The sequence below is a fragment of the Chiloscyllium plagiosum genome, chromosome 39 (genome assembly GCF_004010195.1).
Source record: "Chiloscyllium plagiosum isolate BGI_BamShark_2017 chromosome 39, ASM401019v2, whole genome shotgun sequence".
In the NCBI taxonomy this organism is placed as follows: Eukaryota; Metazoa; Chordata; class Chondrichthyes; order Orectolobiformes; family Hemiscylliidae; genus Chiloscyllium; species Chiloscyllium plagiosum.
Window position 1 is genome coordinate 7,580,422 of NC_057748.1, and position 19,164 is coordinate 7,599,585.

At 40.7% G+C, this 19,164-nt stretch overlaps 1 protein-coding gene across 1 annotated transcript in view; it reads left to right on the top strand.

Annotated features, from left to right (window-relative positions):
* LOC122542191 (serine/arginine-rich splicing factor 3-like) overlaps positions 1 to 17,112 on the top strand; it is a 21,921-nt gene extending 4,809 nt beyond the window's left edge. The window contains exons 2-5 of the mRNA XM_043679641.1: positions 1,020 to 1,235; positions 3,426 to 3,569; positions 11,027 to 11,119; positions 13,516 to 17,112. Coding sequence (XP_043535576.1) covers positions 1,027 to 1,235; positions 3,426 to 3,569; positions 11,027 to 11,119; positions 13,516 to 13,543 — 474 coding nt within the window. The 5' untranslated portion in view covers positions 1,020 to 1,026 and the 3' untranslated portion in view covers positions 13,544 to 17,112. The remainder of the gene's footprint in view (positions 1 to 1,019; positions 1,236 to 3,425; positions 3,570 to 11,026; positions 11,120 to 13,515) is intronic.
* Positions 17,113 to 19,164: the final 2,052 nt, after the last annotated feature.

Below are 19,164 nucleotides of genomic sequence, written 5' to 3' on the forward strand. Positions count from 1 at the left end.
ACTCTATCCCTCACCCCAACCCCCTCAGCATTCCTTTCCTCTCCCCCGCACCCAAGCATTACCAACGTCCTGTACAGCCATAACATGACATCCCAATTCACATTTGCTTCATTGGTCAGAATACTGAATATGTGCCAGCCACAACCTTCACCCTGTTTGCTTATGATGCTACTTTCAAGGAACTTTGTATCTGCACCCCTAGGTGTTCCTGCACCATCAAGTTTTGTGTCATTCGCAAACTTACTAACCATGCTTCCTTTATTCACATCCAAATAGTTTACATAAATGACCAACAACAGTGGGCCTAGCACTGATCCTTGTGGCCCCTCACTGTTCACAGTCTGAATAACTACCTTCTCTCTATTACTGTCGTGCCAATTTTCTGTGCAGTTGCCCAACTGTCCCTGGATCCCATGTGATGTAATCTTATTAGCCAGTCTCCCATATGGAACTTTGCTAAAGACTTTGCTGTGTCTTCATCTATGTTCTTGGTCACATCTTCAAACAATTCAATCTAAATTTATTACGTGATTTCCAATTCTGAAAATCATGCTGACTATCCCTAATCAGTCCTTGCTTTTTCAAATGCATGTAAGTCCTGTCTCAGAATTCACTCCAGCAACTTACCCACCACTGACATCAGACTAACTCGTCGATAGTTCCCTGGCTTTTCCTTGTAGCCTTTCTTAAATATGGCACAACATTATGGCCAATTATTGCTAAACTGGCTAATGATGCCCTCATTCTGTGAATTTTTTTTAAAAACTGGCACAAAAATGGGCTGATTTCTTTTTGCCTGAATTACTTCAGTCTTTAAAGAAAATATTGAAAATCTTTGGTGAATATTCAACTGTATCGACTAGTTTATTTTATTTAAACTGATTTGTTGCAATGTGCTAAAATGTATCAGTGCTGTGGCACTTGAACAATGAAAGTCTTTACCAGTGTAACATTGGAGATGTGTCTCCTGATGTTGGATTTACTCTGTTCTTTGCTTCATAAAACAAAACCTCTAATAGCTGAGCAATGATGCGTCGTGATTCGTGTCCGCTGGACTGCAAGGTCTATGTGGGTGACCTTGGAACCAATGGAAACAAGACTGAGCTGGAGCGGTCCTTCAGTTATTATGGACCTCTGCGCAATGTGTGGGTTGCACGGAACCCACCAGGCTTTGCGTTTGTCGAATTTGAGGACCCCCGTGATGCAGCCGATGCTGTACGAGAATTGGATGGCAGGTATTGTGAATGTGTGCACGTGAAGGGGAAGGGACTTTGACACCAGTGTTTTTATGTGTACTTCCAAAAGTTTAAATACATAATTCTTGTTGGTCTACCATAGGGTCATAGGCTCATACAGCATGGAAACAGAACCCTCAGTCCAATCAGTCCCCGCTGACCATAATCCCAAACTACACTAGTCCCACTTGCCTGCACTTGTCCATATCCCTTCACAAATTTCTTATTAATGAACTTATCCAAACATCTTTTAAATGTTGTACTGTACCTGCATCCGCCACTTTCTCTAGAATTTTTTTTAACCGCTCTGTGTCGATTAAAAAAAATTGCCCCCATTACTTTATTAAGTCTTTCTGCTCTCACCTTAAAAATATGCCCCCAGTCTTAAAGTCCCCACCAAGACATCTACCATTGACCTCATCTATGCCCTTCATGATTTTATAAATCTTTGTAAGGTCACCACTTAACCTCCTATGCTCCAACCAAAAAGGTCCTACCTTATCCAATCTCTCTTGGATTACTCAACTCCTCTATTCCTGGCAACAGGAGATCTCCTCTCCAGCTTATTGATCCCTTTCTTATAATGTGACAATCAGAACTGGAGACAGTACTCCAGAAGAAGCCTCACTAACGTCCCTTACAGCCTCAAATGATGTCCCAACTCCTATACTCAAAAGGTCTGAGCAATGAAGTCAAGCGTGCTAAATGTCTTTTATCTATGGTGTTTACCTATGAAACAAATTTCAAAGAATTATGTACCTGAACCCCCAGGTGTCTTTGTTCTGCAACACTATCTGAGGCCCTACTTTTAATTGTATAAGTCCTGTCCTTGTTTGTTTTACCAAAATGCAATACCTCACATTTATCCAAATTAAACACCATTTGCAACTTCTCACCTTCTCCATTGTCCACTGTACCACTCCAAATTATCGAACCTTTGGACAAAATCTAGTTAGGAGGTGGGAGCTGCAAAACAATAATGGGAGGACTAAGGTGGGAAAACTCCTGAGCCTTTTGAGGGAATTACTTATGTATGCATGTGCTTTTGAAACCTCCCTTGATCCTGTACTTCATGCTTTGAAATTGCTGGTCACACGCAGAATGGGCGGATATTCTGGAATATGATAGAAACCCTCTGGGCTGTGAGCAAAGGCTGTTGATGTATATCTCCCTTAATCCTTCAGGTTCAAAGACAATTTACTTCTGTTCATGCTTTAGTGTGGTTGAGATTGATGAAGTTTTGAGCTGTTCAGTTGATCATTGTCTCTGTCAGCCACTCTTGATCAGCATTTGGCAGAAACTGTGTCAAAATATATTTTATTCTCTGATCTCAGATCTATGTTCTCCTCTATCTTAGAGAAGTGATTTTTATCCAGTCATTGGTCCACTAGTGGTGAGTGCCCTCCAGTACCTCACCGAAGTGGTTAGCTATATGTATGAACCTGGATCGAGAGCTTTACATTAGCCCCAGTTCCTGCCCGCATACAGCTTCAACATTAATCTGTTCTGCAATTGCTGTCGCTAGTGGCATTCTGGGAGTAAAGTCTTCCCTCTATAGCCCATAAGGTATGAAACTACTTGTGATGCCCAGTTGTTTCTCTGGCTGAGATGAGCTCTGGGAAATGCAAACTGAGACTCAAAGTAGGCAACTTTTACTTAGTGATTTGGAGGGACACAAGACAGTGTCTTCACCTAGTATGTCCCTCAATTCTGATATGTTTTAAAGTTGTCAGGAGTAGGATTTAGAACTGATTTCCTGTGGTCAAAGAGCAGTAATATTGTTGTAATTGTAACCTTTTGAGGAATTATGAATGATCTGTTATGTTGAATACGGTGGCTCAGTGGTTAGCACTGCTGCCTCACAGCACCAGGGTCCCTGGTTCAATTCCAGCCTTGGGCGAGTGTTTGTGTGGAGTTTGCACATTCTCGCTGCGTTTGCGTGGGTTTCCTCCGGATGCTCCGGTATCCTCCCACAGTCCAAAAGATGTGCAGGGCAGGTAAATTGCCCATTGCGTTACGTGCATTAGTTAGAGGGAAATGGGTCTGGGTGAGTTACTCTTCGGCGGGTCAGTGTAGATTTGTTGGGCCGAAGGGCCTGTTTCCACACTGTAGGGAATCTAATCTCAACTGCACTAGAGAAATGAGAAACATTTTCCATTTTTGTGACTAACGCTGATCTCTCAATTGCAGAACGTTGTGTGGCGTTCGTGTACGAGTGGAGCTGTCCTCTGGTGAGAGGAGGAAGCGCTATCGTGGGCCACCACCACCCTGGACCAGGCGACCCCGTTATGATGAATATCGCTATCGCAGCCCACCACGTAGACGCTACTCGAGGTGAGAGTGGATCCACTGAGTGTAAAACAAATTATGATTTCCTTTTACCCCATGTACTGTCCCTTCCTGTGAACATGTATGCAAGCTAGTTCAGGGATGGGCAGGAACTCCTATTTGAGGTGCAGAAACAGCACGCAGTTGCAGTTGGGCCTGCCATGGTGACTGAAATGATGAAATAGTTGTTTTCTGTACTTTGTTTCATCGTGGTAACTGTGGCAGAACCACATAACTGCAGTGCTGAAAAAGAAGAGACCCCTGTACAATAATATCTTAGGGTCTGAAATTTTTATATTATATCCTGATAATTATACAGACACCCATGTATTAGCAATAGTATCTTTGAAGTCCTCTATTTTCTTGTATTGGATGAAGAGTGGTCAGTGACTTTGCTGTAATCCTCAGTTTATGAATTTTATTTAACTAATGTGTTTTTGTTTTGACTATCTTGAAAGCCACTCTGCTTTATAAACAGTTATCCCCTTTCTCTATTGCTCACAGTGATGTGCTATTATTTTGCTTTAATGTCCAACAATCCTTGTTACAGCTGTTTTATCAGCTGCCTGAATCTACCTCAAATTTGACTTGGTACTCATTCGTCACAAACTGCAATTGAGTAGCTAGTTGAATACCGCAGAAAGAATCCAAAGTAGCCAACTCGAAAGAGAGAATTAATAGCATGGAATAATCTGTTTAAAATGTCAGTAAATTTCATTATTACTTGCTTTGTTCACAATTGCCTTGTGTGCATAGCAGAGAACTGTATTTTACCTTCAATCTTTGGGTCCCTGTGATTGGCCTTGGAAATCTTGAAGTCATCCAGGATTCCTTCAGTCACTACTCTGACAAGCAATTCCTGGTAGAAAGAAGGTTACAGAAATGTATTATAGGAGATCTCGTTGAGGGGCTTAGACTCAGAGGAGGCAGTTGCCCATTTCAGTTGGAGTTGAGGTATTTTATCTCTCAGGTGATCACAAATGTTTTGAAATACCTATCCCAGACAACTGTACAGTTTGAACCATTGAATATATTCAGGGCTGAGGTAGACAGACACTTTAACAAACTGAGGAATCAAGAGTTTTGTGGGAACAGACTGGAAAGTGGAGTTGAGGCCATTATCCGATCAGCTAGATCTTATTGAGCGATGGAGAAGGCTTGAGGGACCAAATGGTTTATTCCTGCACATATTTCTTCTTAACTGCTGGGCTGAATTTTCAATTTTGAACACTCTCTTCATGAGTAATGCTCTCAGAACAATTTCAAGGCAACAAGTTTTCAGAATCATAAATCACAGTGAAAGTCAGTTACTTAGTTGCTATCCAAGCCTTGAGATGATATTGTTGGCTGGAAGTTGTCCTGTTGTGCTTTCTAATGTATAGTGGTAATCTTCTCTTGCGCCAGCAATTACTGTTACTGCACTTTGTATTATTGACATAATGATGTGTGCACAAGGGAATGACTCATTGATGCTCCCACTTCTGGTCCAGAGCAAATTGCGTTTTATCAGGCGATACAACTCCTGGCATAGAATATACCTTGAGCAACTGCAACTTATTCCAGTTTTATAATTTTGTGAAAGAAGTTTCATTTCTAGCAAGTTAATGAGGATTGCACCCACGAACTTACAAGGGAAGGGATCAGTTAGGATTCCCCTCCCTTCTTGATCAGTATTTAGTCATTCCCCTGCTGAAAAGTATGTGTTAACGTCACATGATGTCAAAGTCCGTCTAAGCTGCAATGTACTCCATTGTAAAACCTTCTGAAAAAACTCAAAAATCTCCATTTGTATCTGAAAATGTAGCAAAGGACTGCTGCAGGCCATTAACACCATCAAAAATAAAAATGACCAGAGATGCACCAGGCTTTTTAGCGCTGAGGATTGGTTTAGTCTTACCCAAGATGTCAACTTTATTCTGTACAAGAAAATTGCAAATTGTGCATTTAGAGCAGCACTGGGACAGAGCTGAGTAAATTATCCACCTTGCTACATATGCCCCAGGCTACATATGCCCCAGAGAAATCCAAGTTTCATTTAAGATGGTTACATCTTCAATTGAAATGTGACATTTTCAGGTTCTGCTCACTTCAGTTATTTGCTCATATAATGGGTGTTATCCAGTAGCACCCTCTCAGGCATCTGACGGTATTGTGCAGTAGGCCATAGTGAGGTTTTGAAATTGTGGATTCTTCTTGCTTCAGTCCAAAAAGAATTCCTGGGTGAGAATTACTTCTCGTGCTCCTTCAGTGACAGTTGGTTTATTTAAGACTGGAAGAGAGGGTTCTGAGGGTTAGCTGCTTACTAATGTCTAGGACAGCAATGAGATGACTCTGGAATGTACTTCTGTACTTAGATGGGCGGCACGGTGGCACAGTGGTTAGCACTGCTGCCTCACAGCGCCAGAGACCCAGGTTCAATTCCCGACTCAGGCGACTGACTGTGTGGAGTTTGCATGTTCTCCCCGTGTCTGCGTGGGTTTCCTCCGGGTGCTCCGGTTTCCTCCCACAGTCCAAAGATGGGTGTGGACTTGTTGGGCCGAAGGGCCTGTTTCCACACTGTAAGTAATCTAATCTAATGTAATCTTAGCTGCTAACCAGAGAGCTCGAAGTTAAGAAATGGGGATGTTAAAAGGAAGTCTGACCCTAAAACTACAAGCTTTAAAGTTCAAGATGGAGATGTACGTTTTGTTTGCTACCTCCACTGTGTAATGCCATTTAAACTTTTAGATTTCTCTTGAACTTTCCTCCTTTGTCTATGATTGTAAGAGGACAGCAAGTGAAGAGAAGGTCTGCAGTATGAGCTACTAAGATAATTGTATTTTCGGAGTATATCAAACTATAGTTGTCTTTTCACGTAAGGATATGATACTAGAGTTTTAATGATGGGATTTTACTGTTAGTGTTCTAGCTGAAATGTTATGTTAACGTGCAACCCCTTTACAAACTATCAGCTGAGTTAAGATTTGTGTACTTTTATTGGCTAGAAGGTTCTTCTTTATCTAAAGCAGAAAGTTATGCAGGTTTATCTATAATTGTGTAATTTATTATGCTTTTCTTCATACATTAAATATTTCAGAGTTTTACAGTTGTTCTGTGAACAAATTATTTGTGAATTTTGGTTTCTTTAAAACAATGTTGCTTTTTTTGTTTAGTCAGAAGCCACCGTTCCACGCATTGTGTTTCTCAGAGGCCGTTCTCAAAATGCTGACTGTAGGTATGCAGTCCAGTGCTGCTTTTCACAATGCTCTCTGATATATTTGACCATGACATCCACCATGGTTGCAACAAATCCTGCTGCTATCAGTGAAGGTTGCTGGATTGCAATTGGGCACCAAACTCCCCTCTTCGTGTGAGGTACCTAAGGTCAACGGAGGGTTTGGTTTCCCCCCCCAGCTGAGATCCGTTGTAGTCATAGGTCAAGAATCAAACTTCATACATTCTGGCTCACCTAGATTTTACAATAGAACCTGTTATCTTTCAAAGTTTTAATTTTTTCTTGAATTGAGAGCATGCCTCGTTGTTTCCAATGGTTTGAGAATGGTCTTTGAGAACTGCAAAGTATTGGCACTAACATTTTATTGCATTTACCAGTGTTAAATCAATGCTGAGTCAAACCAATTTCTGGAACACAGAATCTCGTTATTTCCAAACATGCTTGGTGGTGATCTGGTAGTAAATGTTATGATGATCTATTCACCAAATTGTTCATGGTCCTCTTACTTGGACCTCATTATACCTCAAATAATGCAGAGGAATGTGGTGTCCTGTAAGTGCAGGAAACACCTAAAGGTTGGGGGATAGGGAAGTTCGAAGTATCATTGGGACAGTCAAAAATAGACAAGCATTTTGACTCTGCTTAATATTGTGACAAAACCTAATAATTAGAATTTCTCTTTTTCTGGTTTTAAATCAATGTTGAATCATTGCATCTACTACTGACAATTGTATTTAAAAGTTGAATGAAATTCCATCTTAATTGGTTAGATAGTAACTGGTGTTTCTGTGCATTTTTGTTTTCTTTTGATGAAATGTGCAGTTGAAACCCACGCACTCACCCCCTACCCCCCTTTCAGAGAGCGTCCACTTCTCCAAGTCTGCATTAGCCAATCAACTGGTTGTGTCTACATCTGGGGGATCAGCGCGCCCCAATATAAGCAACGGCTCACACATCAAATGTCCAGCATTCACGTGTGTCTGTGAGTGTGTGCAACCGAATGACCAACCGCTCGACCAGCAAGTTTGGGTCCTTTTCTGCGTACCCCAGCACGCTGTTTAAACCAATCATCCCTTCTCTACTGTTTCTGCTGGCAGCCATAACGACCAAACAGCCAACGGGGGAAAATAAAATAACCATCTGAAATCCTCTCGATTCAACTGTGGGGTGTGTTTGACCGTCAGCCTTTGCAAACCCAAGGCCTGCATCGGCAGTAATCTGGTACCAACGCACTCTAAAAGGGGCTGCTTCGATTGGTCTCCATGCCAACGCACAGCAGATAAATTAATACCTTTTTTTATTTTTTTATTTCTACACTATACATCGTGCATGAATTCAGCTTTTCAGGGCCCTTTTTTTACCTCCCCACACTACCATCGCCAAATGCCACGCCCTGCAGACGGCTGTTGATTTGCTATAATGTTGACTGTTCCAGTAAGTTTTATCTGCTTTTTATGTTTTGAATCAAGAATTCGATCTGTATTCTTCCCATTACCATGGTTCCATTTCTAACAGTTTTCAAATCCTTCCCCTTCTGGGATCATTCACAGCTGTGTCCAGGGGTTTGTAACATGGGCTCAGATTTCTGCAATTTCTGGAGTATGAAGTAATTTGTTCTATGCTGAACTCTAACTGTTCCCTTGGAAATAAAAAAACAACTAAGATAAAATTCTGGAGAATCACCCAGTTCTTGTGTAGGTTGTGCATCGATGCATTGAAGGCCTCCTCTTGGATGCTGATGGAGAGCCTGGCTGTCTGCTTCCATTTTCTTTTGATTTGATTTTCATTTTTGCCAGTAAGTTTGATTTGTGTTGTGGCGCCAGTTTAGAAATGCCAAAATCACTGCTAAAGCCAAGCTAGAGGGTAATCCTGTGGGGCAGCGTAATAATTTTGGGGTTATCTCTTGGGTTATTTGCTGCCAATCTTCTCATTCCCTTTGAAATCAGGCAGCAGGCCTGTTGTAATTCTAAATTTGAATCTACAGTGTATCCAGCTGTGGAGTGTTCTTCAATTGAGATTCTGTTCCAAATTTCCATCTCCTTCCTTTTTCCAACAAAGGAGATAAGCAAATGATTATGGGCAATTTTAGTTGTCCCAGTTTCCAAATGAAGGACCCCTGTTAGTTTACCTCTCCCGTTTCATGAAGGTTCCTGATCTTCATACAGCATCAGCCTGAAGTGAGGAGCTGCTCATTTGAGCAGCTTTACATGTGTCTTGTCACTTGTTGGTACAGGTTGTTGTATCATTTCGGAAACTCCTTTGGGAATTGTAACTGGGCCAGGATTAACACTCTTCTGGCTGAGCAAAGAGTGTAAATGCCACTTTAGTTTGCATTTGTACCCATAGTCATAGCTGGTATAAAGAGTTGACTTCCACTGCCTGCATTTTGCACTTCCCTGATCTGCATGGTTAGATCCCACCTTCCATAAAACTATCCCAGCATCATGCGAAATCTTGAGATATGTTTTGGAAGTCTTCAGTGATTGTCGCCAATACATGGACTTCCAACGAGCAAGTAGCAGCTGCTTTTCAAAGGATCCTTTTAGTAATGGAGCGATCTATTGTAAACCAAATTGATCAGCCTAGCACTACTTCACAATCCAGACCTTGCAGATCGCAGTTGGCCTAACTTTAAAATGAGTCCTTAATTAGGAGGGTAGTGTGGTCCAAGTCATGGATGTCTCTGACTTCTACCAGCACATTATTATTGAGCTTGCAGGCACCCTGGCAGCATGGTGACTACCAGGCTGTCTTAATCCAAACAAATTGGTTTACTTAAAGTTGCTTGATATTTTGTCATAATAAAAATGACCTAAGATCCCAGTATTGATTTAACATTTGGGACTGAATCTGCATTTGGAAATGCCAAACTCTGTATATACAATCTAGCATTGGTCCTTGTAGAAAGGGGTCCCTGCTGCCAAGCCATATCAATTGAGTGTGTGTGGTGTAAACACTGCTTCTAGATGCCCATAGTCATGGTAAAAGAAATTACCTTAATTACAAATTACCAGTTGACCACCTGATCCTGATACTTTTTGTTAGGAAACCAGAGGGGGTCTGGTGAAAGAGTCCTGAAGTTTTCACTGAATCAGATTTAACATTTGGGCACCGACATGGAAAATTGCTCAGTAAATTAGGTGGACCTGTAACTGCATTAATGCTCGTATATCATCTGTCTGTTCTGTACTCAAATAGGGCAGAAAGTTAAAGCATGATTAATGATCACTTAAGTAGTCTGTTTAGCTCATTTTCACCATAAAGATAGGTAATGCCGAATTTGGCTTTTCAAAAGCCTGAAGATTGAGAAAAAGGAAAGGTTCCAGAAATTGCTCTACAGAGTTCCTGGTAACTAATAAATCAGTAGATAGTGGTGTTGAGAATATAGCAAGGAGAAACACTGTGGGATTTTATTAATCACTTTATAGCTTCAGTAGTTAAGTGATCATTGTGCTAACATTGGAAAAAGCAACAAGGAGAGGCACTGGTTGTGGAACTTCCTCTGCTCGCCCTTCTCTGCCTGACTCTGGTAGTGAGACACCCAAGGTCACAGTTCTGAGGAAGGAGGACAGCAGAAGTGAGTTAGTAGATTCAGGGATTTTTTTGTGTGGGGGTGGGGTAGGTCAAGTGGTTAGTCTTCAAGGCGTCCATTGATTGTGTTGGGCGTTGGACTGTGTTATAGGGATAACAACAGGGAGGGCAACCAAGATTAACCTGCCTCATCCAAGAGAACAGTAACTCCACATTTTATGTGCCAATAAAATACCACTAAATAGTGGTCGTTCACCTTAGCTGGAATAAGACAGCATTTTAAAAAGTTTAACCTGTCAACTTTCAAAATGGTTGCTGAACCATATTTAGCTAAGTGCGTAATTTTTATTAGATCTAAAATAATATGAACAAGTGAATTGGCTCTTTTCCTCAAATATTTTTAACACTGCTTTTAAAGGAAGTTAGAGTTCTTTCATTTGCCTGTATTTGAACAAGCATATTCATTTTTAAAAATTCCTCTACTGCAGACATTTGGAGACTTACTCATAAAGTACATTGACAGCATTTAGCCAAAGTGAATTGGGGTGCTGAGACAATCTGGTTTGGGTTATTCCTTAAACAGTCATATTTTTCACTGAAGGGATTTTCCCTCTACAAATTATAAGACCCCTCCATGTTATTGTTCCAAAATAATGGGATTCTTGGCACTTGACAAAAGCTGGCCTTGTTTAATCTTGTACCGTATGCTCCACAATAGGTCTCGATCCAGAGAGAATCGACGTCGCGAGCGATCTATTTCACGGGACAGAGAAAGGCGAGAGCCATCAAGATCTTTCTCTAGATCTCACAGGTTAGTAATTTTGCTGAATGTTGTAATGTAGATTCCTCCTTCGGATACTTGATGGCGAAATACTCTCATGCAATGTTGAACCATACAGATTTCAAGGCTCCTTTGATTTGATTCCTGGGTTGTGCTGTATTGGAGTAGGAGTTTTGGGGCAAAAAGATTAGCCTCTGTGCTTTTGATGCACAAGAGGAGGAGAAAAGAATATCAGTTTTTGCGCTCCTCTTTATCACTTCAGTAGGCTGTAGTGAAACACCAGGTTGGTTTGATCAGTTGGCTGGATAGTTCAAGGGAAGCCAACAGCGTAGGTTTGAGGGCTCTTCTCAAATTCTCAAGTTGCATGAGATGTGGTGACCCTTAGGTTAAATCACCATCAGTTGTGTCTTTCTACTGAGAGTACCCCTATGGTCTGGTAAGACAACTTTACCTATACTGGAATATGCTTGCACGTTGGAGCACCAGCCGTGACTCTTCCACATACTTGAAAAATTGGCAGTTGGCCTGTGATACTTTAGGACTTCCAGAAAATGTGGATATTGATCACCTCCATTATTCAGGCCTTTCAGGATTGGAGAGGCAAAGGCCAACAAAGAACCAAGTGAAGGGAGTTAAAAAGCATCTTTTTTTCTCTAGCCCACATATGTGGGCTCTTCTTGTTTTTCTCCACAGTCAGTTGTACAGAAATTGAAGGATATTTGAATGATCCAAAAACCTTGCCATGAAATGTTCCAAAAGTTTTCTTTCATGAGCTTTTGATATTTTTAAAAATTATTTTTCCTCTTGTACAATTTCCATTGAGAGTATGGTGGTGATGGAGACAGAGAAGGTGACATAGTCTGAGCCCTCCACTTGGTCTCAAATATTGTGTTCAGGATGACCTTCTAACTCTCCTTCACCTTGGTTTCAAACCTGCATATTAACTTGCAACAAGTAGGGAAGATTTCTGTGTACAGGTCCCAGGCATACCGATTTTAACAGCCCATTATGTTTATGTCAGAATATTAGTGTGAATATCCCCCAGAGGCATTTGTCAACTTCGATGATCGCAAATGATATTTGAAAGAATTTGAAGTCATGTGAATTATAATTCCACGCCACCCAGAAACACTTTTATTTTTACTTGACATGTGTGAGGAGTGACAAGCTTTGTATTTCTCAACACTTACTGTAAATGGCTAGATGCAGGGACTAAATTAAGAGGGATTATGAGGTGGTTCATGCTGGGTTTGATCCTGTGGAAGGCTAAGCTTAATCTTGAGATTGCTCCTGACCACTTGTGTGCCTTAATTGTTGAGCAGTTGGCTGCTAATGTTGCAATGAGTAGCATGCCGAGGGGCTGTCACAACAAATCAATAAATGCGTGGCAATGAAAAATACAAACGGGGTCTTTAATTAAAACGAACTGATGAATGGTGGGGAAGACAAGGGAAATTAAGAGCTTTGCTCTGCAGCACAGTGTGAAAATTATAAGGATACATTAACAATGTACTGTTTCTGCCAGCCAGTGTCACGCGGTAACAACATGAGCACCTTCCAATTGAAGAGGTGGAATGTTGCAGAAGCAGGATGATACCAATTTGCATTTTAATCCTGGATTACGAGCATTGTTATCAGAAAATCAGTGTCTGTTTACCTAGCAGATCCTAAGAACTTGTCTGTGCTGTTGTGTTGGTTAGGACGTGTGAAGGCATGTAGTCTACCATTTTAACAGTCTCTGAGCTTTTGACTAACCCTGACTTGCTCTCAAGTTGTATTGTTTTCATCTGTCTAGCTCCTGAGCTTTGAAATTCCTCTTGAGCAGCTCTGCTGCACCTTCTTCATTAAGACACTTCTCGAACCTACTTTGTCTAGCCAAGCTTTTGTTTAACTAATAAGAAAATTAATCGCAATATTGGCATGGTGTTAGATTTTGTATTTTTGTATAGAGTTTTGAGAATTTTACCATGTTAAAGTTGTGCTATAAGTGTGAGTTATAGCCCGAGTTTCTTACAGCATTGAACTTAAAATTGAGCTTCTAATGGCAGCATGTCTTTGACAGATGCCGAGGTCTGCACAGTTGTTTCCCATTGATGATTACTATATACCTAACATGCAAGCCATTGCAATCCCATCTGTGTGTCAGTCAGTATCTAAACATCGACAGGTTGGCTTGCAATGTGTGCAGTTTTCTAATATAACAGAGCCTTTGTAAACATTCAGCTGCAAATTGAAATGGGACCTTTGATTGCCCGATACCAGCTTAGGTTGTGACACTTAGAATTCCAGTAACACTTCTAAAGTTTTTAAAAAAAGTACTGCCCTTGGGTCAAGATATTGTTTGAAGCAAACTCTTGAACTCCGTTTTGTCTGTGTTTCCACCTTGTCACTGATTTCTTTTTTGTTTCTTCTTCCTCTCTCTCCAGTCGCTCCCGGTCCATAGAGCGGAAGTAGCATCTGTGGTGGAAACAGCCTCCTCTCCATTCCACCCTCTTGGCAGTGAAGAGTACCTGGTCTTCTCCTTGTGGAATTCTGCAATTGAAGATTGAATGGCAGCTGGGAGAGGGACAGGTTTCTTTGTGGGAGAGAGGGGGCTGAAGTTTGTTTTATTGAAAGATGAGCATTATTTAGCAGCTCTCAATTTTTGGGACTTCTTTTGTAAAACACAAAGACAAAAAAAAAACTTGTGACTCAAAAGCTATGAAAAGTGCTACTGCTCACCAGAGATGGGTTTCAGACCAGTGTACGAACAGTAGCAAAGCCTATATTCGTTCTAAGTAACTTGTTTCTTTTACATATCCAATAATCTCAGTAGCTTTTCACGGAATCCTTTTCAGTGTTTTTACTGCTTATTACAGTGCAATGAAAGGCTGTTAGAACTGGAAGTAGGGTTTTTTCCAGCAAGGTGTAGTACCCTCTTACTGTGACACAAGTCATACACTTGAACTACTTTTTCTTGAAGTCTGAGTTTGGATAAAGGAAGGCAGCTTTCAGTAGAGAGTAGCACTCGAAAAAAAGAACGTTGTGTTTGGGATGAGGAAGCAAATGGTAGGACTGAGATTGGAAGATAAGATTGCAGAAAGCTGGCTGTTAACTGATGCCTGACCTTTGTGCAAAAAATTGAACAATTTTCAGAATTCTTCGGGAATGATAAAGGGATCTTTGCTGATTGTGGAACTGGTCAGTGTTTGTCACCTTATGAGACTCCAAGCTGCTTTTTCTGTTACGATTTTCAGGGTGTATTATGCACTTCTAGTCCCTGCTAGTGTCACTGCTTCTGATAATAGCTCTTGAGATCTGTGGAACTCCGTGAACTGAGAGTTCCTACAGGCTTAGGGATTTCCCCTCTTTTTCAGTAGACATTGGCAGCAGCAGAAGAACTTGGTAATTCCAAATCAGGGTAAAATCCTGTTCTTGTAAATCAAGCAACTATAGTGACAGCCCAAAGAGGACTCCTAGGACCCTCCTGTCTGATAGCAAGCACTATTATCTATCTGCTTCAGCTTTTAATTTTTATTCCCTAGGCATTCCAGCTAAGGATTTCTTTGAAAGATAATTCATGATGTTAGGATGTGGATTTGATTGTGTGCTGAGCTGTTCAGCTGGAAGAGTCCAGGGACTTCACTTTGACTGCCACATCCTGTCAAAAAGTTGAGACATGTGCTGCCACCAAGCCAGCGTTAATTTTTCTTGTGGCTTTCAAATCTGTAGGAGCTCTGTTGAAAACCTTCCATCTTCTGTTCCAACTATTGCTGATACTGTAGTGCATCAGTCACCACTCTACCATTGCCTATAGTAACATTTTATTTCAGGAGTAGTTACTTTGTATGAGCGTTTGACTACAAGCATTCAGTGTGAGTTTGATTTGTGCACCTATTACATCTCAATGCTGGCTACTTGAGCTCTTTTTGCTTGGACATAAGAAATTGTGAAAACACAAACAGGAAATCAAATCTACCCAGCAGAAATACCATGATAACTATTGGCTTTTATCAGATTAGGGTACTGTATTGTTTTAGCAGGATGTTTCTCAGCTCATTCTTTCCTGGGTCAATTCCCTGAATCAAAGTTTAGAACACAGGCTAATATTTTTTCACTGTCTGGGTCGTCATGCTTGCTGTCTGGTGAAAACTTGCGTAATGCAGCAGCCATGCAAAGTTCTTCCATTCACAATTAGAGTTCTAAATATTTAAAATGCTAAGAACGAAGTAACTATTGAATTTAATGCTTGTTACAAATATCCAGGCAGATGTCACATGGGGTGAAGGCACATGGACTTAGTCTTGCTGCAGCAACTCACTTGTTGGTCATTGTTCTTTTGCTTTGGATTTTGCTTTAAATAACCATTTACTTCTCCAGAAGAATGCAAATTTCTGAGTACCCATTCTCCTACACCTGATGAAGCAAACATAACTGTTTCATGTGAAAATACTCATGGACCAAATCAACCAATATAAGAGAAGAGAATGTTTCTCCCTCTGCCCTCTAATACCTGTTCGTTTATGTTGTATATTTCCATTGAAGTTGGTAGAGAGGCATTGGTTATGGGAATGGCAGCTATGCCAGTATTCCATGCATCATGCATGGCCTTCCAGTGATATTGCAAGTCTACAGTAAACTGCTGTTTCTCTAGACTTAACTCAAGCTGACAAGATTGAAGAATACCAGCAAGTACTGGATGAATTATTGTGCTCCTCATTGTTAAGTGACCTGTACCTAGATATTAGGGCAGTGAACTCTGTCTACTGTTTCCTAAATAAGAGAAGCTGCTGAAGGGCAAATTAGCTGAGTGGTTCCGATGCAAACCTGACTAATCTTGACAGCAGATAACAGTCTAACCTTAACTTTTGGGGCAAGCTCTCTATCCAGTAATGTGATTAGGTCATTCCAGTTATTCCGTTAAGAGTTTTAATTCTGTTTCCAGAGCACCTTCGATCCCCAACTCTGAAGGTGTTCCTAAACGTGATTTTTATGTTTTAATTGTTGTCACGTGAGTCTGTTGCTTTTGGGATCAATATTTTGCTGTTAGAAGCCAGGTCAGTAGCCTGTTTTTAACCGGCTGTTCTGAAGATGTCACAAAGTCTGTCACTTTATTTGGGAACCTGTGTAAACGGTTTTATCTCCAACATACATTGCCATTCACTAGCCCACAGGTGTCATTTATTAGTGGAAAAGCCACCAAAATCCATTCCTGATTTGGTTAGTTTTGGAATGCCACCCTAGAGAGGGGCAGCCCTAAGAAATGTTTAAATAATGGAGTGTAAAATAATTGTCTCTAAACCATCAATATTATTTTTCATTGAACTAGAGCTGGGCACGTTTAGAAGAATAACATTTCTGCAATTACGCAGGAAGACACTGTTGCAATGCGCTTACTACTGTGGGCCAATTTTACATTAAAATCCTAATTAATTGGGAGCAGTTATGTTCACAGCTTTGTTCCCTTTTGTTTCCAAGTTTGCTTGTTTATCAGATTAATGGATTTTTTAGAACAAAAACTGTCTGCCTGGTACTTGGGCGTTTAGCTATTTTATAGTGTACTTGCTGCGACAGCCCTCATTAAAGAGAAGTTCCTGGAACTGTTTATGTATTTACAAACCCTATACCTTGTCACAACTTAACCTCACTCTTTGACTCTCGTACAGCTTTTCATAATGTCCAGGTGCATATTTGCATGTGTTTATTTCCTTGCTGTTGGACAAGCTGTTCAGTTAATTTAGTTCTTGATTTTTTTTAAGAACCCAGAGCCAGGTTAAGTTGTTGCATAAGTATTAGAATACATTATTGATGGCCCTTTGTGTGACATGAGCTAAGAAAATGTTTTTGATTGTCTAGCTTAGATTATTTTGTGGCACCAGCAAAGCATAGCAGAGTCCTCCTGATGTCACTAGACATCTGCAACCAAACTGTTGATACTGACTTTTTTTAAAGGCCTATTGATATGAGCTGGATTGATGTTTTGATATCAGTTTCCTTTTGTTCTGTGTTTGTCAGATTTCAACATAAAGGTTATTACAATCCCACCTGTTGTCTTTGGTGCATTGTTTGCAGTCATTTATGACCTATCCCTGTTAAAATATTTTAATTACAAAACTGCACAAGAACGCACACAGCAGCAGCAGCCCAATTCTGCACACTCTCCAGTCCTCTGATTTTCAACTATGAAGGCTATGTGCATGCAGGATTTCACTAATCCATGGTACTCTTCATTGTTTGTTGCGGGGACTTGATAGGGTGGATTGTTTTCCTTGTGGGAGAGTCTAGAACCAAAGATTATAATCTCAGAGTAAGGGTTAGCCTATTTAAGACAAAGCTGAGGAAGAATTTCTTCTTTGAGGGCATAGTGAATCTGCAGAGTTCTTCATTGCAGAAGGCTGCAAAACAGCGTTATTGAATATATTCAAGGCTGAGATACAGGTTTTTAATCAATATGTGAATGAAGGCTTTTGGGGGTTAAGCAGGAGAGCGTAGTTGAGGATTATCAAATTGGCTATGATCTAATTTAATGGCAGAGTAGACTTGCTGAGCTGAATGCCTTACATTCTCTCCAACATCTTATGGCCATAATGTTCAGTTCCTACATTGTACAGGTAGAATAACTGGTTGTATGTGTTGAGAAAGGTCTTTTTTTTTCTATCTCTTGAAAAGAAGTCTGAGGAGTGGCCTAATCAGAGGTCTTCAAAATTATGGAAGATTTTGATAAGAGCAGACCCAAGTGTTTCCATTTGTATGGAAGAGCCTTGCTAGGGAACATCAATATAAAAAATGCACCAACAGATCAAATCAGAAGTTCAAAAGGAACTGTTTTACTCCAAAAGACTGTGGCACTCATAACCAGAGGGGGAGTTTGTGGTATTCAATGGAGTATAAGTGCATGTATGAAGGAGAATGCTAGAAAGCATTTAGTTGATCAAGTTAGAAATAACTGCATCACCATCGGAAAAATATCCATTGGTTCGTTCAAAGAGTCGTGCCCCCTTAATTCAGAGAATAATGCTGCTAAGTTTGAGCAGGCTCGTATTGGGACTGAAAGAGGGCCAACATTTGCCAATGCCCTTGATAATGCAGGTAGTTGTGGGTGGAGGCTGAGAGGACACAGGCTCAGCAAGGTGACCCTGTGCCTCAGGCAGTTGAAAGCTGAGATTGAAAGGAATTTCTTCACTCGGTCATAGAGATGTCAGATGTTGAATCTTTGGAATTCCCAGAGGGATGTGAATGTTCAGACATGGAGTATATTTGAGATTAGTCAACTTGCATATATTAAAAACATGAAGGGATATGGCAGAAAAATAACATTGAAGTAAAAATTATCCATGAACACTGGCAAAGGAAGCTTGAGGTGTTGAACGGCCCATTCCTCCTCTTATGTCTTAGGCAGCACAGAGAATCTGGCAAGTGAACAAGGAAATCCCCTAGCAAGTACCATAAATTTCATCACCTTTTGCTTTTCAGCAATGCTGACATCAGAAACCAACAGATTGATGGTTTTAATTAGTAGAATCTAAACAGTATTCTTTTTCAAAATTGAATTTTGAGGTGAAATTTCACAAAGGTGTTTGAAAGTGCCCTTGAAGAAAAGTAATTTAATGCAAAATTTTGAAAGCGCAGTAAAGATGTACCAGCTTTAATAATGTACAGTGGAGCTGCCTCCCCTTAGGGAAGGTAATGGCTGAGTGATATTAAGGCTAAGCTATTAATCCAGAAGCTCAGTTAATGATCTGGGGGCCCTCCTTCAAGTTCCAGCACTGTAGCTGGTGCTCTTTGTCTTTCATAGAAAAGAATCTGAAGTTAAGGTTCTAACGATGACCATGAAGCCAATGCTGATTGTTGGAAAAACCCAAGAAGGAAGGAAATCTGTCATCCTTACATGGTCTGGCCTATGTCAGACTCCAGACCCACAGCAATGTGGTTGACTCTTAACTGTCCTCTAGCAATTAGGGATGGGCAATAAATGCTGGCCTGGCCAGCGATGTCCTTGTTTTGTGAGTGAATTAAAGAAAAGCTGGGAAAATGAAAAGATCAGGACTAAAACTACACCACAGAGTTTGGGAATTTGTTTCATCCTGTAGATGCTG